At 52.6% G+C, this 24,376-nt stretch overlaps 1 protein-coding gene across 1 annotated transcript in view; it reads left to right on the top strand.

Annotated features, from left to right (window-relative positions):
- Positions 1 to 392: 392 nt before the first annotated feature.
- Positions 393 to 24,376, top strand: part of STX8 (syntaxin 8) — an 82,685-nt gene continuing 58,701 nt past the window's right edge. The window contains exons 1-6 of the mRNA XM_066565587.1: positions 393 to 463; positions 1,321 to 1,420; positions 6,336 to 6,430; positions 7,331 to 7,441; positions 13,359 to 13,483; positions 14,782 to 14,874. Coding sequence (XP_066421684.1) covers positions 447 to 463; positions 1,321 to 1,420; positions 6,336 to 6,430; positions 7,331 to 7,441; positions 13,359 to 13,483; positions 14,782 to 14,874 — 541 coding nt within the window. The 5' untranslated portion in view covers positions 393 to 446. The remainder of the gene's footprint in view (positions 464 to 1,320; positions 1,421 to 6,335; positions 6,431 to 7,330; positions 7,442 to 13,358; positions 13,484 to 14,781; positions 14,875 to 24,376) is intronic.

The raw sequence follows: 24,376 nt of genomic DNA, 5'->3' as shown, positions 1-24,376 counted from the left end.
GTCCCGTAAATCCCGAACATTTCATCTGTCCCTGTAAACCCCGAACATTGCATCTGTCCCTGATCCCCGCACATCTGTCCCTGTAAACCCCGAACATTGTATCTGTCCCTCTGTCCCGAACACCTGATCCTGCCCCTCTGCCCCAAAACACCCGATCCTTCTTCCTCTCTGTCCCGAACACCTGATGCTGCCCCTCTTCCCCCAACACCCGTCTCTCCCCTCTGCCCCGCACAGCAGAGCCCCTAGGGCCGGCTGCGCTCCCCCGGCCCGTACCCCGGTACCTCTCTCCATCTCTATCTCTCCCCTCTCTCCCCTCCATCTCTCCCCTCTCTCCTCTCTCCCCGTTCCCTTTCCCATTTCCCTTTCCGCTCCGTCCCCTCCCGGCGCCTGCGCGCGGCGCGTCCGGGCGGATCCGGCGGAAGCGCCGCGAAGGTTCCGGGGCCGCGATGGCTCCGGACCCCTGGTGAGCGCCGGGCCGGGCCGGGGGGTGCGGGTCGGGACCGGGCCAGCACCGGGCCGGGACCGGCCCTGCCGGGGCCGCGGAGCCTGCGGAGCCTGCGGGGCCCGGCACGAGCGGGAGCGGGGCCGGGCGGGCCGGGCTGTGCGGGGTGTGCCTTCCCAAAGCCGGTGTGCGTGTGTCTGTTCGGGGGTGCTGTGTGTTCGGGGGTGCTGTGTGTTCGAGGTGCTGTGTGTTCGGGGTGCTCTGTGTTCGGGGGTGCTGTGTGTTTGGGGGTGCTGTGTGTTCGGGGTGCTGTGTGTTCGGGGTGCTGTGTGTTTGGGGGTGCTATGTGTTCGAGGTGCTGTGTGTTCGGGGTGCTGTGTGTTCGGGGTGCTCTGTGTTCGGGGGTGCTGTGTGTTTGGGGGTGCTGTGTGTTCGGGGTGCTGTGTGTTCGGGGTGCTGTGTGTTTGGGGGTGCTATGTGTTCGAGGTGCTGTGTGTTCGGGGTGCTGTGTGTTCGGGGTGCTGTGTGTTCGGGGTGCTGTGTGTTTGGGGGTGCTGTGTGTTCGGGGTGCTCTGTGTTCGGGGGTGCTGTGTGTTTGGGGGTGGTGTGCCTTTCCTTCCAGGGTCCTTTCCCAAAACCCATCCCAGGCTTTTTGTGTGTGTTTTGGGGCTATTGTGCCTTGCCCTCCCGAGGCTTACACCGCCGGGTCCCATCGGATCCCATCGGATCCCATCCCACCCCATCACCATCCCCATCCCCATCCCATCCCATCCCATCCCATCCCATCCCATCCCATCCCATCCCATCCCATCCCATCCCATCCCATCCCATCCCATCCCATCCCTCGGCCCCGGGCTCAGCCGCTGGGGTCCCCACAGGCTCCCGCTGCTCGCCGCCGCCCGCCAGCTCGCCCAGGACATCGCCGAGAAGCTGCAGGAGCGGAGCCGCTGCCAGCGGAGCGGGGAGAGCTCGGCCAAGGTGCCCGGCAGGGACGGGCGAGGCGGGGCTGGGGCCGGTGCGGTGTGCCAGGAGGGCGGGATTGCCGGGATATGGGGCGGCATTGCCGGGATATGGGGCGGGATTGCCGGGATATGGGGCGGGATTGCCGGGATATGGGGCGGCATTGCCGGGATATGGGGCCGGATTCCGGGGTGCGGGGCGGGATTCCCGGGATGCGGGACGGAATTCCCGGGGAACGGGGAAGAATTCCCGGTATAGGAAGCGGAATTGCCGGGATGCGGAATTGCCGGGATGCGGGGCAGAGGGAGGAGCGGGTCGGGGCTGGGGCTGTGTCGCTGCCGGCACCCGCAGGGAAGGCTGTGTTCCAGCGCCTCTGTCTGTCCCTGTAAGGGGAACGAGAAGGCAGTTTGGGGATGAACAGCGGCTCCCCGGTGGTTTGGGGTCAGCCCCGGTGAATGTGTGTGCAGCAGCGCTGGTTCAGGGAGGAGCCGTGGCCGTGCTGGGCACGCCCCGCTGCCTGCTCCGGGCTGTTCCCGAGGGATGGAGCCGGTCCAGAGAGTCAGGGATGCTGGGATAGAGCTGGTCCAGAGAGTCAGGGATGCTGGGATGGAGCCGGTCCAGAGAGTCAGGGATGCTGGGAGGGAGCCAGTCCAGAGAGTCAGGGATGCTGGGATGGAGCTGTCCCAGAGGCTGGGATTCTCAGGGGTGCTGGGATGGAGCTGGTCCAGAGAGTCAGGGATGCTGGGAGGGAGCCAGTCCAGAGAGTCAGGGATGCTGGGATGGAGCCAGTCCAGAGAGTCAGGGATGCTGGGATGGAGCTGTCCCAGAGGCTGGGATTCTCAGGGGTGCTGGGATGGAGCTGTTCCAGGGGCTCAGGGGTGCTGGGATGGAGCTGTCCCAGAGGCTGGCATTCTCAGGGGTGCTGGGATGGAGCTGTCCCAGAGGCTGGCATTCTCAGGGGTGCTGGGATGGAGCTGTCCCAGAGGCTGGCATTCTCAGGGGTGCTCAGCAGATGCTCTGTTCCCTCTCTCTCTGAACAGGGATGTTCCTCACCCAGGGCTGGCTCCTGTCTTTTGCAGTGGCTGCAGATCAGAGGGAGTATCAATCTTGCAGCCTTCTTTTAGCTGCATTTCTATCAAAATGCAAGCCCAGAGTTAAACAGGAACGAGAAACAGCAGTTGGAGCTCACCCAGGAATGTTGTGTTCTCCATGTTTTTCCACTTTCTGTGAAATAAAGAAACAGAAAGAAGAAATAAGAAAGAATAAATAAGTAAGAAATAAAATAAGGTTTTCAGGAGGCTGCTTTCCCTGTGGCTCCAAGCCTTGTCCCTTCCTTCAGGAGCAGCTTTGAGTCATTACCTGCTCCCTTGGCTGTGTTCAGATGAAAATTGCTGTAAGCCCTGACTTGGTCATTTATAACAATTGGCATAATTAAAGCCCCAGTGCTTTTTCTCCCCCTCTCTGTATCAGGGCTGTAATGCAGTGCCTGATCACTGGGTCTGCTGGGCCACTCACTTTGATCAGAGCTCTTCAAATCAAATGCCATTTTTGAAATGTTTCATTGGAAGAAGTTCTGAGGAAGGGTGTGTAGGCTGTGCACAATAATCAGTGCTGCTGAATGGCAGCCTCACTCCAGCAGGAGTTGAGAAGGGGTCTCAGAAACCCCAAATAAGTGGGATTTGAGCAGTATTTTCTCTGCCTTTGGAGAGTTTGGAGGTGCAGATTAAATTCCTGCTTTCAGCATGGTGAAGTATCAGAATTGCACAGATACACCTCAACATCAGCAGACCAATAAAAAGGTTGCTGCTCAATGTGTCTGTATTTATAGAGGGCAAAGTTCTCTCCTGCCATCAGGGCCACCCTGAGGAGCCCAAAGCCCAGGGGAACGTGGGGCTGGTGCTGTTTGGAGCCTTTGTGGGGCTGGAACTCTCCGGGCTTGTGTTTTATGGAAACATTGCAGGGGTGGCTGACTTCTCCATAAAATCATTTGTCCCGTGCCCTGTGTTTTCCAGCTTCCTTTAATCCATTAACAGGTAAAGGGGAATATTTGGCAGCGTTTGATTCTACTCTAAACAAGGTTCCCACAAGGAGAGAGGTGTTTCCATAACAGAAATGCCTGTTGAGAAACCCACGGCTGAGCAGTCGCGTGTCCTGTGCCTCCTGAGTGCTGAAATGCAGGGAAATGTCTTTGTACAGCACTGGCCTTTTAGGGAGAATGTAAACAGGGGTTTATTTTTGTAGTACTTTGCAATTAGCACGGCTGACAAACTTCTTGCTTGTTGCTGAGCCAAAAATAGAGCACAAAATCTAAAATGGAAAAATAAACTGTGAGGAAGGATTTTAATACAGCACTTATCTGTGAACTCTGCTCTGTTCAGCTGGTTACAAAACTTCCACTGGTTTATTTGTTTCTACTTTTCTTCTACCTTAGTTTTGTGTACAGGAGAGGAAATCTTTTGTTCTCTCAATGCAGTTCCTGGCCAGGCTGCTGCATTTGCTGACTTTTTTGGCTGTGTCACCTTTGTGCTCTGTTGCTGTTCTGGGTCAGTCAAATGCAGCATTCTCCACCTGGAGCTGAGAACAAACGAAATTAATAACCTTTAATTACCTGACTGCAGAGCTGGAGGCCCCACAGAGGCTTCAGCACTCCCCAGATCTCTGATCCCCTGTGCTGGTTTGGATCTGGTGCTGTGGGGGTGTTGGGTGCTTTGGTCCAGAGGTGCATTTTGGCTGCCCCAGCCTGGCTGCATCTGCTCTCTGCTGTGTCTGGTGGTGTTTGAGGGCAAGCCCCAGCCAGTCAGGCAGGTTCCATCTCCTGAGGCTCTCCTGCTCCATCCCAGGCAGGTTCCATCTCTCAGGCTCTCCTGCTCCATCCCAGGCAGGTTCCATCTCCTGAGGTTCTCCTGCTCCATCCCAGGCAGGTTCAGTCTCTCAGGCTCTCCTGCTCCATCCCTGACAGGTTCCATCTCCTGAGGTTCTCCTGCTCCATCCCAGGCAGGTTCAGTGTCTCAGGCTCTCCTGCTCCATCCCAGGCAGGTTCAGTCTCTCAGGCTCTCCTGCTCCATCCCTGACAGGTTCCATCTCCTGAGGCTCTCCTGCTCCATCCCTGACAGGTTCCATCTCCTGAGGCTCTCCTGCTCCATCCCTGACAGGTTCCATCTCCTGAGGTTCTCCTGCTCCATCCCAGGCAGGTTCAGTGTCTCAGGCTCTCCTGCTCCATCCCAAGCAGGTTCCATCTCTCAGGCTCTCCTGCTCCATCCCAAGCAGGTTCCATCTCTCAGGCTCTCCTGCTCCATCCCAGGCAGGTTCCATCTCCTGAGGCTCTCCTGCTCCATCCCTGACAGGTTCCATCTCTCAGGCTCTCCTGCTCCATCCCAAGCAGGTTCAGTCTCTCAGGCTCTCCTGCTCCATCCCTGAGCACTCAGGCAGGGTCTGGCAGCCCTGCCCTGCTGCTGCTGCTGGCTCTGGGGCTCCAGGAGGGCAGGGCTGAGAGTGAGAGCAGATTTTCCTCTCTCGTCCCAGTTCCCCATGCAGAAGCTGGGGTTGCTGCTCCTTATCAGCCACAGGTTGTAAACAAGAGGCACAGCAAGTCTTAATTAGGACGACCTGCATTGTTAATTGCAGTTTGAGTGGTTTTTTTCTGCATAACTGGAATGAAAAGAAATAGCATCCTAGGAGGAAAAACTCAGGATAATGTGAGTTTGAGTTGGGAAGGGGTGGGGGGAAAGCAGGAGGGCTCCTGCCAGCCTGGGGTTTGCTTGCAGCAGGCAAGAATGGCTGAATTACATTTTACTGAGAGCACACACATCTGGGGCTTGGGCTGCTCAGTGGTGAGAGAGGACTGGGGAGCTGGGTGCTGCTGAGAAGGGAAATGGAACAATCTGGATTTCTTTGGGGTCCTGGGTTTCAAGTCTGGAGGAGTGCAGTGCAGGGAATGTGTGAACCTGTAGCAGCCTCCTCTCTGATCCTGGTAGCTGGGGAAGAAACCCAGTGGCAAAAGAAGCTGGTGCCTGTATTTTTACTGAAGATCAGAGGAAAGAGCTGGAAATTTATCTGGAAAATATTAAAATGTGCTGAAATGTTTTGCCCATATAAAGAAGTGTGTTTGTAAAGATTTGAAAGACAGCTTTCCATATTCATCAGCATTAATGCCTCAGAGTTGTGTTTGTGAAACTGTTCCATTGTTTTGCAAGCAGTGACTCCTGGCTCTGAACAGGCTCTCTGGGCTTGCAGTGGAGCCCTTCACACCTGTGCAGTAAAAGTTAAATATTTATGTCACATCCCAGGACATTGCTCTGGCTGCCCTGGAGGACTCGAGACCCTGACGGGGGCTCAGAGACCTTGGCACAGAGTCAGAAACACCTGTGGGTTTGATTTTAACCCATGGAAACAATTCCCAACTTTGTGTGAAGAGTTACAAGCCACAAGAGTTTGAGCAGAGTGATAGTGAATTTGTCACAGGGTGAAAAAGAATTTTGGGGGTTCAGGAGGCAAGATGGAGGAATCTGGGAGTGTCCTGTCCTTCTTCTTGTCCTCCATTCTCTGCTGGGATGGTGACACTTCAGGATTGGTTTAGAGTAGAGACAGACTGTGTAACATAGGTGATAGGTATTGGGAAATTATTGTAAATAAAGCACAGGTAGCTCTTAGTATAAAAAGCCAACACCACCCCAAGGGTGGTCAGTGTGCCACAACCCAACCTGCTGGACAGACCTCAGCAGGTCAGAGAAAGAATGGAATAGATCAGAAAAAATAAACAACCTTGAAAAGCAGAACTGACAAATCTCGACTCCTTCTTCTGTCACGGGGCTGGGAAAAAAAAACCTTTTTAATACCTTGGGAGCCATTTCAGCAACAAACCCGAGATATGTCTACATGAGATGTGGTGCAGATCTGCCAGAGCAGGCCAGTGACAATGTCTGTGTTCCCCCAGGTCAACGTGGCCATCAGGTCCTCACTGCAGAGCCTCAGGGAGAAGATCGAGCAGCTGAGGGAGCAGCTGCTGCGGGCGGTGTCCACTCGGCAGATGCATCTGTGCCAGCTGCTGCCCACGGGCTGGGGCACCTGCAGAGTGCAGAGTGGGAAAATGTGCTGGGCAAAGGGGGAAAATGTGCCCTGCAAAGTGGAAAAATGTGCCCTGCAAAGTGGGAAAATGTGGTGTGCAAAGTGGGAAAATGTGCCCTGCAAAGTGGGAAAGTGTGGTGTGCAAAGTGGGAAAATGTGCAGTGCAAAGTGTGTGCAGAGTGTGCTGTGCAAAGTGTGGTGTGCAGAACGTGCTGGGCAGAATGTGCTGTGCAGAATGTGCCGTGCAAAATGTGTGCAGAGTGTGTGTGCAGGATGTGCTGTGCAGAATGTGATGTGCAGAATGTGATGTGCAAAATGTGATGTGCAAAATGTGATGTGCAGAGCGTGTGTGCAGGATGTGCTGTGCAGAATGTGATGTGTAAAATGTGATGTGCAAAGTGTGTGTGCAGGATGTGCTGTGCAGAATGCGCAGTGTAAAATGTGATGTGCAGAGTGTGTGTGCAGGATGTGCTGTGCAGAATGTGATGTGTAAAATGTGTGTGCAGGATGTGCTGTGCAGAATGCGCAGTGTAAAATGTGATGTGCAGAGTGTGTGTGCAGGATGTGCTGTGCAGAATGTGCAGTGTAAAATGTGATGTGCAGAGCGTGTGTGCAGGATGTGCTGTCCCCCCTGCCACACGCTCTGGCTTTCCCCTGGTTCCCTCTGCAGGACACCTGGCCACAGAGGGGTCTCTGTGCTGCTGTTGTCACTGTCAGGGCAGGAAGGGCTGGGCACCTCTGGGCTGCTGGGACAGAGCCTGCCTCTGGTCACTCTGTGTCCCCATCCTTGACTGGATGGGCTGAGAGGAGCTTGAGGAGAGCTCTGAGGCCATGTGAGTTTGGTCCTTAACCCAGAGCCACCAGCACCCAGCTGGAGGGGGACAGGAGGCAGAACTTGGTGGACGAGCTCGTGACACGGCACAGGCAGCTGGAGGCATCCTACAGGAATGAAGGCCCCGAGCCAGACATGAGCAGGTATGGCCCTGTCCCCTGAAATCCCAGGGGATCTGAGCTCTGGGGGCACCTGGGTGACAGCTGAGCTCATCTGCCCCTGCAGGTACCAAAGGGAGGCATTTGCTCAGAAATGAGGGGGTTTTGTCAGTGACAGCACATTCCTGGCAGCTCTCCTGATGCCTGGAGAGGCTCCTGGAACAGAGGCTGGACAGTGTTAAAGGAATAAAGTGGGGATTTATTTAAGAAAACCTTCAAAGGATGCACCTTGGGCAGTGCAAGAGCCCAGGCAGGGCTGCACCCAAGGTGGGCCCAGGATGGACTCAGAGTCAGGAGTTTTCACCCTTTGATGAGTTCTGCTCCATTTCCACGCTGGGGTTCAGTGCCCAATCCCAGCTCCAGGTGATGCAGTCCCACCCTCCCAGGTTGCTCTCCTCCATTCCCTGCTGTTTGCACTTTTTGGGGCTGAGGCTGCAGCGGTGTCCTTGGTTCTGGGGCTGGGAAAGGATTGTTCTGTGTGCCTGAGCTGGGAGGAGACCTTGCTGACACTTTCTGTGCAGTTCAGAGTTATTTACCAGTGCAGTGCAGAGCCTGGGAAATAGGAAAGGTAAAACTGAAGGCAAACAGGAGGAAAATGCCAAAATCCCTTGATAATTTCAAGCCCCATTAGAAACGATCAGGGAATCCAGTATTTTCCAGCAGAAGATAACATCAGAGAGTATTTATTTGCTAGTGCTGCAAGGCTTGATGTTTTATAGTTCTCTTTTAATTTCTTTTATTAAAAATGGATAAAACTATGCCAAATATTCCATCTGGTGAATTCCCACCCCTTCCATAGTCTGGTTTTCAGGGGTACAGGCAGAGAGACCTCAGGGCCTGGATCTTGTGCCAGGAAATCCAACTTTGCTCTCTTGCCTGAGCCTGGCTGGGAGTGGGTCTGTAGGGAAGGGGCTTGGAGAGAGCTTGGAAGGAATTTGGAAGGAGCTTGGGGGGATCTCAGGAGGATCTTGGGGGGATCTCAGGAGGATCTTGGAGGGATCTTGGGGGGATCTCAGGAGGATCTTGGAGGGAGCTTGGGGGATCTCAGGAGGATCTTGGAGGGATCTTGGGGGGATCTCAGGAGGATCTTGGAGGGAGCTTGGGGGATCTCAGGAGGATCTTGGAGGGAGCCTGGGGGGATCTCAGGAGGATCCTGGCAGGTCCTGGCAGGAGCTGGTGCCAGGCACGGAGCCCCAGGCTCTGCAGGGCTCAGCTGCCGTTCCCAGCTCGGGGTCCCCCTGCAGTGCTGGCAGATCCTGGCCCAGCTTTGGGAGCCTGGAGGTGGCAGAGCCCCCCTGGAATGTGCCTGGGGCTGACTCTCGGCTTTGCCCTGCATTAGAACAATCAGCACCTGGGCTTTGATGGAGCTGAGCACTGACACTTGCCTGGCTGGTGCTGCTTTTCCAGATCTAATCCAGGCCTGATGTGACAGCCCACGGTGCCCAGGCCCTGCTCTTGCCAGCAGCCCTTCCTTTCATTAACCTTCCTGCACCACTGATCACATGTTTGCTGTCCAGGGCCTGGGGCTGGGAGCTTTGCCCTGGAATTAAGCTGCTTTGCTCTGCTCAGCACTCAGTGAGCTCCACATCCTGTGAAAGCTGCTCTGAAGCTGTTTCTGGGCTGCAGGGCTGGGCTTTAATGCTCCCAGGGCTGATCCCAAGTGACAACTGCTGCAGGACTCTCCCTGGCTGGGGACAGCATTCCTGCCCCTTCCAGCCCTAATTAAGGAGCCCCTGGAATTCCCAGGGCAAGGCTGGGCTGTTTGTGTGCCCCCCTCGAGCAGGGCCAGCTCCATTTCCTTCAGTGGGGATTTCCTGACAATTCCAGTCTCTTCTGGCCCTGTTCCTCCTCGGGAGGATCTGTGCAGGCTGTTGGAGCAGGGGCTGAGCAGGGCAGAATCCCCAGGGTGTCACTGCATTCCCAAGGCAGGAGGGGGGAAAGCAGCCAGGAATGGGGACTCTCTGGGTGCCACAGGTGAGACTTTTAGAACATTTAAACATCTGTGGAGACAGAAGGATGGGAATAGTCCCATTTCTGCCTGGCCAGGTCTCAGGCTGGAGGAGTCCATGTCAGCCACCAGAGGATCAATGAATTCCTGCCCTTCCTTGGTGTCTCTTGGAACTCCTCAGAAATAGAGACAAATTCTGGTGCCTGTGGGACACAAAGCCCCTTCAGCAAGAGGTACCCCAGGTACTTTTTAGAAGAGTCCATAATCCTTTTTCTCCTCAGTCACCATTTTCCTGGTTGAAGCCTTTCCTCACAGATGGAAGGGATTCCAGCCTGGACCCAAACAGGAATTTTACCTGATGCCAAACAGGCTCCAATCCATGAATGCCCAGCTTCAGGTGTCAAACACCTTTGGGAATCTGGCTGCTGTTTGTGGGGGGCAAATAAGAAAAGAAGGAAATAAGGAAATGAGATCAGCAGGAGTTGTTGAGGTGCCTCTGAAAGCCCTTCCTGGTGTCCTCCCTCCCTCCCAGTTGTGCTGGAGCCTCCTGGCTGCAGCATCCAGGGATGGGGATGGCTCAGGTGGATGGTCCTGGAGGGGATTTGGAGCTGCCTGTGCTCGTGTGGCCTCTCATGGGTTTTTGGAGAGATAGAGAGGGTTTCTATTTCATAAAATTTCTATTTCAGAAAATTAACTTTTATTGGAAAATTGTTACATAGAAAATTTGTATGGATTTTTTTTTTTTTTTACAAATTCCTATACTTGTATAGAAATTTGTTTTATTTATTAGCTTGGAGCTTCCTAAAAATACAGAGTGAGCACTGTAAGAGAGAGAATGCCCCAGTCCTGCAGCTCCCCTGTGGAGAGTGACCTGTGAAGCCAGGCTGGGGTGCCCTGGGTGCTTCAAAGAGCCCCTCTGCAGTTCAGGGAATGTTCAAGTGATCATCCACCCAACTGTCAGATGACCCAGGTTTTGTTTAAGACTCAGTCTTGCAAAGCCCTAAGCCTCGATGTGTGGCCTGAAGTAAGTGCTGGTTGAGTAATCTAAGTTACTTGGGAGGTGTTCTCAGAATGACCAGTGAAACAAAAGACAAGCCCTCCCTTGTTAGGCAGTGACAGAGCTCCCTGATTTTAAACCCCATCACCTTTTATGCTCGGGCACATCGCTGAGCCCTGTAATTAGTTAAATCTGCTCCCCTCATCAAAAGCCATCCCCACACTGCCGTGCTCTGTGAGGCTCCCCAGATTTGCCTGATTAACTTGTGGAGGCAGTGGGTGGCTAATTGGATAAGCTTTAATCTTCACACCAGGCAGGGCAGGAGGAAGTGGGGCTGTGTGCAGGGGAAGGCGGTTACCAAACATGTCACACAGATTATTGTGAGCAGCACAGCCTGGCCATGACCCAGCCCCAGCAGTGGGGCAGGCGCTGCTGGGAGGGACAGAGGCACAGCCACAAATTGTTCCAGATTTGCTTGCCTTGGCTGTTTTTGGGGCAGGCAGGAATAGCTGTGCTGGTTTTAGCAAGCAGAGGGTTTCTGTTCCCTTTGCTTTGGTTAAACAGCTCTGGCAGATGTGGTTACCTGGGGTTTGTGTCCCTCTAATTGAGGGGAATTGGGAGAGCTGCAGTGCTGGTTCCACCTTTAGCAGAGCAAGGCTTCTGCCGTGGTCACAAACTGGTGCCACTGGTGGCACTGGGAGATCAAGGAGCCCATTTAATCCCCCAGAGCAGGGAGGGAAGCTGGGCACTGTGGAAAGCTGCCCTCCAGGTGTGTCAGTTTGTCTGATCCAGCCTGACTGCCAGCCCTGAGAAATGCATGGGAATTTAATGGAGGGGCAGGGCTGGGATACAGAACAATCCCAGCTCCTCTCCCTGGACACCCAGCTGGTCATGGCACAGCAGGGCTGGCTCTGCTTTGGGCTTCAGCATCACTGGGTGGTTGAGGGAGATGCTGAGATTTAGAAAAAGTGCTTTTGAGCCTCTTGCATTAAAAGTGAGTTTTCCATATTTTTTCCTATATTTATTTTTTCCTATATTTATTTTTTCCTGTATTTGTTTTTTCTTCTATATTTGTTTTTTCTATATTTTTTTTATATTTGGTTTTTTCCCTATATTTTTTCCCTATTTTTTTTTATGTTTGTTTTTTCTATTTTTTTCTATATTTGGTTTTCTCCCTATATTTTTTTCTCTTTATTTTTTTCTCTTTATTTTTTTCCTATTTTTTCTTCTTCCTTCGCCTGGAGCCGGAGCGCCGTGCCCGCGCTGCCGCGGCCAGGCAGAGGAGCTGCGGGCTCTGCTCGGGGGATTCTCCAGCAGCGCTGCTCCATCCCACGGCCAGGAGATGTCCCCAGCTGCCCGGGATTGCTGCAGGAGCCTGGGCTGGGCTGGGCTGGGCTCGGAGCCTTCAGTGCCAGCAGGGCCCGGAGCCCCCAGTGCCCCCCCCCCCAGTGTCCCCCCCCCCAGTGTCCCCCCCCCCCAGTGTCCCCCCCAGTGCCCCCCCCCAGTGCCCCCCCCAGTGTCCCCCAGTGTCCCCCCCAGTGCCCCCCCAGTGCCCCCCCCAGTGCCCCCCCAGTGTCCCCCAGTGCCCCCCCCAGTGCCCCCCCCAGTGTCCCCCCAGTGCCCCCCCCAGTGTCCCCCCCAGTGCCCCCCCCAGTGTCCCCCAGTGCCCCCCCAGTGCCCCCCTGCCCCGGGCGTGGCCACAGAGGGGTGCCCAGCACCGGGGGGCACTGGGCAGATCAGAGCAGCTCCATAAGAACCCAGTTAAAAACACCAAAACAACGGCAGCGTTCTCGTTTAGGTCTGGGTGTATAACTAAAATAACTAATTATTTTAAGCTAAGCTCCAATAATTGGGAACTTGAGAGATCCTAAAAGCCCTCCCTGTTCTTGGGTTGTTTGTGGAAGTGCTTTGGGAAAGAGCAGGGAGGAGGTACAATGGGGATGAAATACAGAGTTGAAAGGAAGGAAAGCAGAAAGCAAAGCTCCAACTTGTGAATTGCTCCAGCTTCCTCCAGTTTGAGGGAAGCAGCCTCACCATGCCTCCCCCAAAGCTGAGCTGCACTTCTGGGGTCAGGGGACTCCAGTCTGCTCTGAGGTTTGTCCTGTAGGGAAACCCGTGAAGGGCTGGAAGGCAGAAAGCAGAAATCTGGTACTGAGGAAATATTTCAGTGGGGTTTCATTTTACTGCTTGGATTTATGTGCCCTGGACATGGAAATCTTGTTTTCTGTGGTCACCAGGGAGGTGTCTGTAATGTGAACAATCTCAAGTCATAATTCTTTGAAAAGAAAACCCATTATTTAATTACTCCTTCATTTAGGAGTGTGTGCTCCTGGCTTCTCGTTCGGGCTGGTGCCAGACTAGGAAATGCAGGGAGGGAGCTGTGTCCATCTCAGGTCCCAAAACCCAGGAATGTTCCTGCTTGGGTCTGGTCAGCATTGCAGGGAATTAAGTCTCATCTGATTTGCATCTCTGTTAACAAGTGGATCCTTTTGCTGTTTGAGGCTGTAGCAGTATTTTATGTGCTTTGATCAGGTAGCAAACCCAGGAATAATTTGTATTCCCAGGAATGCTGTGTGCTCTACATGCAAACAGCATTTTATATGGATTTATTTTTACATATATATATATATACATACATATATATACACATATATATATATACATACATATATATATACACATACATATATATATACACATACATATATATATACATGTATTTATTTATACAATAAATACATACATACATATTTATTTATTTATACAACCTGTGGATTTCTTATACAGTCTGTTTATCCCTGTAGGATGAATTCTGTCCTTCCTTACCACTTCCAGCCTGTGGGGTGGGTTTGTTCCTGGGGGTTGTTTTGGCTGATCCCTGCTGGGCTGCACAGAGGGCTCAGCCCTGGGTGCTGCTCCCTGCCAGGGGTGGGAATCACTCACTGGGCTCTTTTCAGGTCCAGCCTCATGGCAGGAGGGGCCAAACGAGGCGTCACCAACCCCTGGCTCTTGGAAGAATCGGAGGAGACCAGAGGACTTGGCTTTGACGAGCTCAGGCAGCAGCAGAGAAGGATCATTGAAGGTACAAGAGCCTTTCTGGTTGTTTTGAGCAGCTCTGGGACTCTGAGAGGAGCTTTGGTTTGAACCTCAGTACTCCAGCCTGGGCTGAAGTTTTATTCTTTACAGATGTCAAACACAGCAGCTCCAGGCAGCTGCTTTCTGTGTTTGCAGGGGCAGCATTGTGCTTGCAATGTTCTTATCTGGATGCAGCCTCTTAAATTAAATTTCAGAGGTCCTGATTTTGCCCATATTCATGGTTTTGTGTGCAGTGTGATCACATAACTGCCCTGGCTGTAGGGGCCTTGCTGGGTGCATTCAAGGTCTTGTTGAATTGGGACAAGGTAAGAATTAACTCCAAATTAATTAATCCCAATTAATTAATCCAAAAAGGGTCTTCAGATTTTGGCCCTCTGCACCCATGAGGAGTCTCTGGCTTTGGGAGTGTTGGGAAAGCTCAGCCTGGGGAGGTCAGGTGGCAGATGAGGTCATTCCCAGGCAATTCCAGTCCTGGAAGTGATGCAATGAAATCAGTCTCCAGGAAAAGCCTGCTTCACTCTGCCTGGGAACCACTGCTGTGCAGCTCAGGAGGCTGTCTGATGGGCCAGGAGGGGCTCAGCTGCGTTTTTAATTACATTGTAGGCAATTAAACCGGGGCTGCAGGAGGCTGCTGGAGTGGAGGTGTCCTGGGCAGCCCATTTGGGCATCACTGCTGTGCCCTGGGCACTGCCCCTCTGCAGCTCCTGCTGTGCCACCCTGGCAGCTCTGGGCAGGGGGAGCTGCACATTTGGGCTGAGGGGCTCCCTGCAGGGCCCAGGGGATGTGGTTCTTCCCCCAGCACCTCACACTGTCCCTGCCCTCATCCCCTCAGCTCTCCCCACCCTCTGTGTCCTCTCGCAGCTTTCAAAATCTCTTGGAATTCTTTGGCGTTTGCATCACCTGTTTTCTTTTATTCATGTTAAAAGTTGCTTGGAAAATTTAAAAAGGCTAATCTGGAGCTCACTGTGCGTGCCAGAAAATCCCCTGCATTTATGATTGAGTAACAGCTAAATGTTAAATTCTTGGATTTTTTTTTTTTTTTTTTGGATCCTCAGCAAAATGTCCCAGCCAGAGCAGAGAAATTATTTACCCATCATTCACATTATTTCAAGAGCACTGTTGCCATAAGGATTAATTTTCATGTTGTGTTCATGTGTTTTTCTTAATACATTTTAGCCCTTTAAACACAGAGTCGGTTTTTTTTTTCCTTCACTTCTACCTATTTTATGTAGCCTGGCATTTCAGCAACTCTTGGAAGTAATTTAATATATTTTCCTGGTGCAGAACAAGATGCTGGGCTCGATGCTCTTTCTTCAATCATATCCAGACAGAAACAAATGGGGCAGGAGATTGGCAATGAGCTGGACGAGCAGAACGGTAAGGACAAGGTCTTGCCTCGCTTTTCTGTAAACCTGGGGTTTGGTTTCTTCTCTCCTCACACAAGTGCTCCTCCTGCCCACAGAACAAGCAGCTGGCACTGAAGGTTTGTGTCCAAGCGTTGCAGAGTGTGCCCACTCACACCTGGTTTACCTGTGCCCCTCTCCATCCCCCGTGGGCTGTGCCCATGAAGAGCACTTGGGGTGTTTCCCCCAGCCTGACTTCTGAACAGAGGCATTGCTGGTTGCTGCTCCAGAGCACAGAATGGATCTTGTGCTCCATCCTCTGCCTTTTTCCATTTTATGACAGCTTTTATGTGTGGCAGGGCTTCACTTGAGCATTGTCATTCTGTGTTTCCTGATTAGCTGAAGGGAGAAGTCTTGAGGCAGCGATTGAAGGAGCAGCACTGCACTGTTTGCTGCCAGAGATTGGGCTGGGGAGGGTTTGTGGCAGCGAGATAGCTCAAATGCAGTGTCACATTGAACCAGGAGAGCACCTTGCAGAGGAGCCAGGGCCCAGTGGAGTTGCTCTCCAGGTGTGGGGCAGATCAGTCAATCAGGAGAGGCTGCAGCTGCCCAGAGGATTTAGGAGCAGCCTGGCTCTCCAGGTGTGGGGCAGCTCAGTCAATCAGGAGAGGCTGCAGCTGCCCAGGGGATTTGGGAGCAGATCCCCTGACCCTCCAGGTGTGAAGATCACTCAGCACTTCCTCCATCCCTGCCAGGCCAGTGGAGCTCCCCTGTTTCCTCTGGCTCGATGCAATCCCTTTTTCTGGGTTTTTTTGGCGGATATGGGGGGATAGGGTCTGACATTTTGTTGCCACTGGCACCCTGGAGGAGCTGAAGCCCTTAGCAATATTTTCCAGGGGCTCTTTTCCCTGTGCACATCTCACTTCATGCCCTGTGCTTAACCATGAGCAGACTTTGCTCAGGCTCTGTGCCAAGCCCTGTCAGTGCTGCTGGCCCAGGCTGATGAGGATAACTGCCCTGCAATTTCCCCTTCCCTGGAATCCCTTTCCTTCCTGGTGCTGAGTGATAATGGCATCGTCTGCCTTGTGGGGAGGCAGGGGAAGTTCATCTTCATTAAGTGCTGCTTCAACATTTCTCTTTCCTGCACTCAGACTTTCCATCAGAGCCCCTTTCTGTGGGAAGCTTCACTTCCCCTTCCCTGGCTGCTGGGGATGTTCCCACCTTCTGCAGCTTCTCCTGCTGTTAAAATAAAGCCTGGCTTCATTCAGGAGCAGCTGATAATGTGCATTAATTAATGAATTAGCCTTTGGGGAGCTGGGTACCGATTTTCCAGGCTCCACAACTAGATTTTTAATTTCAATTTCAGCAGCATATTAATGTTGAACTGGAGCTGGGAGAAAGAATTGGCCATGCTGACTGCAATAGTGGCTGTCCTCAGCCTATATCTTCTTTGTTTTCCATGGTTATCCCTGTCACACTGGGCAAGGACAATGTAAGGATCATGTATGTCTGTGGAGCTGAGTAGCTCATGGGGCAGGATAGATACAAGATATTCATTCAGCTAAATTCAATGCATGGGGCTGTGGAGAGTATTGAACCTTGATCACTCTTAGTAGTGACTGACTCATCTGCCATCGTGTGGGGACAGATGAACGACCCCTCTCACCCTAGTGACCACACACACACTGCCATCCCACTGCAAAGAACCTCTTTTGCTGACCCGAAATGAAATATATTCATATTTACATACGAATATATAAATGAAATACTCAGCTCCTCAGCACTGCTTTTCCCATTGCAAGGCAGCCCCGGCTCTCCGGGTGCCCAGAGGCATCTGGGCATTGTCCCCTGGTGCCAGCTGGGGTAGCTGTGCCCTTGCAGATGCCTCAGCACCAGGGATTCGTTATGCAAAGTTTACTCCTCACGTGTGAATTGCCTTGTGTCTGTTAAATGACTGCAGAGTGGTTAAACCCCTTTGGGAAGGAGGTGCCTGGCGGTGCTGAGGGGCAGGGCAGGGCTGGAGCTCTGTCCCGGGGCAGCCCTGGGCTCTGGGGCAGCTGTGCCATGCACAGTCCTGTCCCTGCACCCAGGTGGCAGCAGGTGACACCAGCCTGCCTGAGCCCCACAGCTCTGCAGGCACCTCTGCAGGCAGCAGGGGCTGCTCAGGTGGGATCCCTGCATCACAGAATGTTCTGGAACAGCCCATTCCCCCCGGGGACAGCTGGGGTGGCTGTGGCTGTGCTGAGCCCCATCCTTGGCTCTCACATCCCCATTTTAGTGGGGGCCTCAGTGGTTCTGTGCTCAGGTTTTCACTGCAGCCTGCCCTGCAGGTTTTATGGCTCTGCTCAAAGCTGGTTTTGGGCCTGTGCAAGCCTCCTGAGCCCGGCATTTTGCACTGATGAGCAAAAGAGAAGCAGGGTACCAGGAGACATTGTTTTTCTCCAGCCTCAGGAGTCTGCTAGCAGTGGGGATTAGCAAAAGAATTTTCCCATCATTAGCTCCAAATTTGGCCCCAGAAAACTTTCTGTAATCCTTTCATCTGTTCCATAAAAAAAATAAAAAAGAAAGAAAATAGTGTAAATGGCCTCTGGCCCTGGTGATGAGGCAATCTAATCTAGTGCAATAATTGTGGAAGAATGCTTTCAGAAATTGTGAATGCTGTTTGTTTTACCCTTATAGAGATGTTGTTTTCTCATTGTGACATGCTTGCATGAGAATGGAGTACTCTGGGATGGATGGTAAATATTGGGAGCTTGCAAAACTCGCCCTGTTTGGCATCTTTCCCTGCCAGGGTCATTTCTTTGCTCTGCTCAGGAGGGGCTCTTTTGCTTCCGGCTCCTCTGAACTTCACAGCAGAGCATGAATTAGTTCATGGGTAGATAAGCTGCAAAATCAGACCCTTCATGTCCTTCTCCTGGCCAGGGGAGTGCTGTGCCCAGTCAGGATGTTCCTCCCCAGAAAGGATCATTTTAAGTAACCCATCTCTCATCATAATCCTTTAATTATATGGTTTTGTAACGCTTTCAATTTCTTGTCAAAATCAAGTTTCTGGAACCGACCAGAAATTGTGGCATGATGTTTTTGTTTGCAATAGCTCTGCAGAGCAAGGTTGCAGTGTCACCTCTGGTCACAGTGGGTGGCACAGGATCCTGCAGGGGGACCCAGCTCAGCCTGGGGGAGATTTTGGTTACCCTGATGGAAGTGGGAGCCTGGAGCCTGTTCTGCCTGCTCTGAACACACCTGGAGAGTTGTCCTGGCCCCATCAGTAAAGGATGAAAACATCCCTGGTGCTGCCAGGCCTTACTGGAGGCAGCAGCAGAGCGAGATTCCCTGTGCAGGGCAGTGCTCAGCTCCTGCTGCAGCAGCCCAGGCAGGACATGGGCAGTGAAGGGCTCCTCCTAAAGGGTATTTACGTGGCTAGGGCAAAATGCTGAAGTTGTTCCACATTTCTGTTTATTGGGAACATTTTTGCTGTGATGCAGATTAATCAGCCCTGTGTATGGGTGTGCTGGAGTGCTGAGCCTCAGAGCAGGGGCTGGGGATGCGCTGCATCATTGTTAGGATTAGTTTGTAAATCAGAAATGATTCAAGACTGAAGTTTCAGAAATGTTCATCACCTTGTCTAAACAATATCTGTTTCCATGCTGTGGAGTGGCAGCCCTGGCTGCTGGGACCCTTGGAGGTGTTCAGCATTCCCTGGAAAGGCTGAGCACCAGCAGGTTCAGCTTTGCTGGAAGCCTCCATGGGGGACCATGTGTTTCTAATACTCAGATTTAAAATAACCATCCCTAGCCCCAGTGACCTCAGACCGTGCAGACAGATTTTAATTTTGCTTCCTGAGATTATTGTATGGAGTAGAAACAAGTTCAGTGTTACTGGGGCACGGCTGTCTTTATTGCACATTGTTTAAGTGGATTTAACCCTTCCTAGGGGAAAAGTTAACTTTGCTTTTTGTCTAGAGTGGTCTCAGTGGTGCAATACTTAGGCTGAGAAGCTGGGAGCTGGCAAACCTGGGCTTCCATGGCACTTCTTGGGTGTATTTTTAGTCCTTCAGCCCTTGCCCTCTGTTTTCTGCAGGTCTTGCCTCATTTTCTGCACAGGATTCAATCTCTCCTGGGGCTGAGCTGTGCATCTGTGGTGACAAGAGCTGTCTGTAAGGTCCCTGCCAGGTGTGGGACAGCGTGTAGGGCGTGGGGCCAGGCTTGTGAGGGTTTGTGGCAGCAGCAGCAGCAGATGAATGTGGCCTCAGAGCACAAACCTGTCCGTGCTGCTGCCCAGGGGCTGGGGTTTAGCCCATCCTGAGCTCTCCAGGAGTGCTCCCCTCTGGGTGCCTGGCTTGGCAGGGAATGCCTGGGCTGGGAAGGAGCTCTGGGGATCACCTGGGCCGCCCCCAGCAGGGATTGGGGATGTGGAACCATTTCCTGCTGAAAGACCTTTAACATCACTGGGTGCAGCTGTAAACCCGGCACTGCTGAGTGCACCATGAAATCATGGCCCTGAAACACATCAAAATAGATTAGAAATACAGATTTGGTTTGCTTATGGTTTTAAAAAAGAGAGCTTCAAACTCTCGTTGAGTGAACATCCAGACTAAGCCTTCACTATAGAACAAACCTTCACTTGGTTTTCCTGTTTTCCATCTGACTTGCAGTAGTGGTGTTTCATGTCCCAGGGAAGCTGTGAGAGACAGAGCACACCCAGAGCTGCTGTCAGGAGGGCCATGCAGGGAGGGTCTGTGGGGCAGCTTTAGCTCCAGAGCAGAGCTGGAGTTGTGTGCAGTCCATCAGGAATGCAGCCTCGTGCTGGGTGATGAGGATAAAACAGATTTGCTGTCTGTCAAGGAAGTAACCCTGCCTGTGCTGCCTGCTGGGTGATGGAAACCAAGGTTACACTGAATTTGCATTGCTTTGAGAAAGGTAGCTACACCAAAAAAAAGTATTTACAGTGTTTCCTAACCTTTAAAGTACGAGACTTTGCTGCTTCAGTATTTCCAGTGTTTATTTATCTGTGAAATTTCCTGGTATTCTTAAAAGGAAGGTGGAAAAAGCAAGGAAGGCACTGCAGAATGGATGTGTCTGCAGCCAGATGGGAACTGCACAGGGAGCTCTGGAGCTCAGGCTCAGGGCAATTTCAGCAGTGTTGGATGATTGGAGCAGCAGGAGGAGGTGTGAGGTGTCCTGGCCATGGCTTCACAGAGGGCTGCTGACAGCACGGGGAGGAACAGGGAGCAGTGATCCCTGTGCAGCCTGTCAGGCTCTGCTGGGCTGGGTTTGCATCCCTGTGCAGCCTGTCAGGCTCTGCTGGGCTGGGTTTGTATCCCTGTGCAGCCTGTCAGGCTCTGCTGGGCTGGGTTTGTATCCCTGTGTAGCCTGTCAGGCTCTGCTGGGCTGGGTTTGCATCCCTGTGCAGCCTGTCAGGCTTTGCTAGACTGGGTTTGTATCCCTGTGCAGCCTGTCAGGCTCTGCTGGGCTGGGTTTCCATCCCTTACAGCCTGTCAGGCTCTGCTGGGCTGGGTTTCCATCCCTTACAGCCTGTCAGGCTTTGCTGGGCTGGGTTTCCATCCCTGTGCAGCCTGTCAGGCTCTGCTGGGCTGGGTTTGTATCCCTGTGCAGCCTGTCAGGCTCTGCTGGGCTGGGTTTGCATCCCTTACAGCCTGTCAGGCTTTGCTGGGCTGGGTTTCCACCCCTGTGCAGCCTGTCAGGCTTTGCTGGGCTGGGTTTCCACCCCTGTGCAGCCTGTCAGGCTTTGCTAGGCTGGGTTTGCATCCCTTACAGCCTGTCAGGCTTTGCTGGGCTGGGTTTCCATCCCTTACAGCCTGTCAGGCTCTGCTGGGCTGGGTTAGCCATGCAGTCCCATCCTTTTTGGTTTTCTCTCCTCAATCCACATTTATCTCTTGTGCCTGTCACCTGGCCTTGGTGCCCAGCTGGAGCTGCAATTGTTTTGTCTCCCTGCAGGGCTCACATCCCCTGATAGGAAGCTCAGACCCACACTCTAAAGCAGCACAGAATCTGAAAATAGAAAAGCTAAACCTGAAGGCATCGCTTTAAGTGACTGGAAATAGAGCAGGGGGGGCAGCCAGGGGCTCAGCAGGGCTGGTGCTGCTGGCTGGGTGTTGCTGCTGGGTGCAGGGGAGATGCAGGGATGCTGCTGCTGCTGCTCCCAGGGCTGGTTTTGCTGCTCCCAGGGCTGGTTTTAGTTGCTGCTGCTCCCAGGGGTGTTTATTTGCTGCTGCTCCCAGGGCTGGTTTTAGTTGCTGCTCCCAGGGGTGGTTTTGTTGCTCCCAGGGGAGTTTGCAGAGGATGCTGTTCCCAGGGCTGTTTATTTGTTGTTCCAGGGGTGTTTATTTGCTGCTGCTCCCAGGGGTGTTTGCAGAGGTTATTGCTCCCGGGGGTGTTTATTTGTTTCTCCCAGGGGTGTTTTTAGCTGTTCCCCATGGGGTGTTTATTTGCTGCTGTTCCCCTTGGGGTGTTTATTTATTGCTCCCAGGGGTGTTTGCAGAGGTTATTGCTCCCAGGGGTGTTTTTAGCTGCTCCCAGGGTGTTTATTTGCTCCTCCCAGGGCTGTTTTTGCTGCTCCCAAGGGTGTTTATTTGCTGCTGTTCCCCTTGGGGTGTTTATTTGTTGCTCCCAGGGGTGATTTTGCTGCTCCCAGGGCAGTTTGCAGAGGATGCTGCTCCCAGGGGTGTTTTTTGTTGCTCCCAGGGTAGTTTGCAGAGGTTATTGCTCCCAGGGGTGTTTATTTATTGCTCCCAGGGTGTTTATTTGCTGCTCCCAGGGGTGATTTTGCTGCTCCCAGGGCAGTTTGCAGAGGATGCTGCTCCCAGAGGTGTTTATTTATTGCTCCCAGGGGTGTTTATTTATTGCTCCCAGGGGTGTTTATTTATTGCTCCCAGGGGTGTTTATTTGCTGCTCCCAGGGCAGTTTGCAGCCCTGGGGCTGCACCTGGCAGGGATGAAAGCCCCGCTGCTGCCCGGGGCTGCTCACACACAATGGGCCTGGCTGGCCCCTTGGCACGGGCAGCCTTTTTCCTTCAATAGTTCAGGCTGTAAAATAACTGTTCAACATTTGTCTTCTCAATTATGTGGATTTTTCCACAGTTAGTCAATCCCTACCTCGCCCAGGCCGTGCTGGGGAGGGGGAAGCTGTCTCCCTCCATCTGTCTGTCCAGGGACCAGAGCTGCTGGGGAAATGAGCTTCCAATGCTTTTAAGCCTTTCAGGATTTTTTGATAAGAATTACGATCTCAAACATCTTCTTTGCTAATCCTTGTCTTTTGTCTCCTAATGGAGAGCTCTGGTAGAAGCCTCAACTTTTAGCACATGAGAGTTTCCCATCTGCTTCTTCAGGCATTTGATTTAAACTGTTTGAAAAGAAAACAAAACCTAACTGTAATTGTAGATATTTCAAAACGCTGATGATTTTTTTCCATGTTCGTTTTTCTTTTCCTCCGTTCAAGAAAATCTCAAGTTGGGACTGTGGAAGGGGCTTTATTTTCCCAGGCTGCTTTCTCAGGATGTCTGTCATGTGTCAGAAAGGAGCAGGGAGGGCCAAGCCTGGTCTGTTCTCCTTTCCAGCCCCTTTTTGCTCAATCCCCACCTGTCTGGGAGCAGCTGGAGTTCCATATCCCATCCAGCTATATTCTATTTCCATCCTGCTTGTGGCAAAGAAGGGCAGGGGATGGAGTGCCCTGTGCAGAGCAGCCTTTGCTAGGGGAGCTGGGAAACTGCTGTGTGAGTTATATTGTATAAATAAATTGTATTTATTTTGCCCTTGTGGATACGCCCAGGTGTTGCAGCTGACCCATTCTCCTCTGGTTTTTGGCTGAGTTAGGAAGGTTTGGCTGAATCAGGGAGGGTTTGAAGGTCTGAGCCAGGATCCCAAATGGTTTCTGTGTGCCCTGAGCTCAGTGAGCAGGACAGGGCTGCTTCAGCGTTTCCTCGTGGTGACATTTCCCTGTCTCTGGGCAATGTTTTATTCTCCAGTCCTTAAGCACCACTTAGGCTAAAAATAACGTTTTATTTTTAAATATTTGCTATTTGTGGCAGTGAAATACAGCTTGATGGTTTCTACTTCAGTGTGTACATGGAAGGCTCTGACTCCAGTGCTTCCTCTGTGCCTTGCCCTTCTCAGAGGGTTTTTTGAGGGTTTATGGGGGAGGTTTTAGGGTGTCCCTGGCTGTGGGGCATGCACAGGAGGAGCTGCTGTGGCAGCCCTGCTGGAGGGGAGGTGATCCCCAGCCTCTGGAGGGGCAGCAGATGCTCCTGGGTCGTGGTGATCTCACTCAGGGCTGCTGGGCACTGCATGGGCTCTTAATGGATTTCCCAGAAAGCCTGCAGGGCTGGAGGCTGCACAGTTCCAGCTCAGGAGAGGAGCACAAAACCACGTTCCTGGGCACGCTGTGCTCCTGAGGCATTGCTGGAATCTGAGGAGTGCTTTGAACTGGGCTGCCTCAGCCCGAGCTGCTCAGGGCTCTCCAGCACATCCTCCTGCTTTTCCCATCACCTCCAGGGGCTCATCCCCTCTCCCATCTCCTCTGCCATCTCCTCTCCTCCCCTCCTGAGCACCATTTATTGCTTCTCTGCCTTTGTGTGCAGTCCCTGGCGGTGCTGCCCTGGCTTTTGGGGTGCCTGGGTGGGGCTGTTCCAGCTGGGGCTGCTGCCCAGCCCAGCCCAGCCCAGTCCAGTCCCAGTTTGTCCCTCCCAGGAGCTGGGGCTGAGGCAGCAGAGCCCACCCGTGCTGCAGCTCTGGGGGGGATTTGCCATTCATTTCGAGGTTAAGGAAGTTTGAAGGTTGGTGGGAGCTGATTTTTCACAGAGGGGTTTTGGCCTGTGCTGTGTCAGGTTTTTCTGTTTAATGCCAGGGTAGCTTGATGGAGGCAGAGGGAAAGCTGGGGCAGGTGCTTCCTCAGAGCTGTGTTTCTGTCAGAAACAAAATAATGTAACATAAAGGTGGCATTCTGCTGAAATGGTGAAGTTATTATCTTAGAGCATCCCTCTATCGCTTAAAAACTGATAAAATCACGATGCTGGAACAATTAAAGCTCTAGATTACTATAAAATAACTTCCCTGCCAGCTTGGGTGTAACGTTTTTGTCTGAATTGCTGAGGAATGAAATGTGTTTCATGCCTGTGCATCCCCAAGCAGGTTGGTGTGGGTGTTGCCCTGTTTGTGCCATGTATTGTGAGAAACTCTGTCCTGCTGCCTGAGCCAGGCCTTTGCTGCGAGCCCAGGAGCTCTGACAGGGAGGGGGTCACTGGTTGTTCCCACTGAACTGCTCTTTCCAGCCACCAGTGACTGGAATAATCCTGCAGCACAACGGTGGAGCAGCTCTTGGATGTGGAAGCAGACAAAATTCCACTTTCCTTTCTCCCAGCACTTTTACAAGGAACACTTCAGCATGAGGGGAATAAATCACACACGAGGTACATGAGGTCCCATGCCATGAGGTGTCTGGCATCAGAGTGCAGGGGCACAATCAAATCTGGCTTTTGGCTCCTGGATCACTGTGCTGAAACAGCTCCAGGGCTGTTTGATCTCA

The sequence above is a fragment of the Molothrus aeneus genome, chromosome 25 (assembly GCF_037042795.1).
Source record: "Molothrus aeneus isolate 106 chromosome 25, BPBGC_Maene_1.0, whole genome shotgun sequence".
NCBI classification, from domain to species: domain Eukaryota; kingdom Metazoa; phylum Chordata; class Aves; order Passeriformes; family Icteridae; genus Molothrus; species Molothrus aeneus.
Note: the sequence above shows the minus strand (reverse complement) of the source record. Positions and strands in the feature narration are given on the sequence as shown.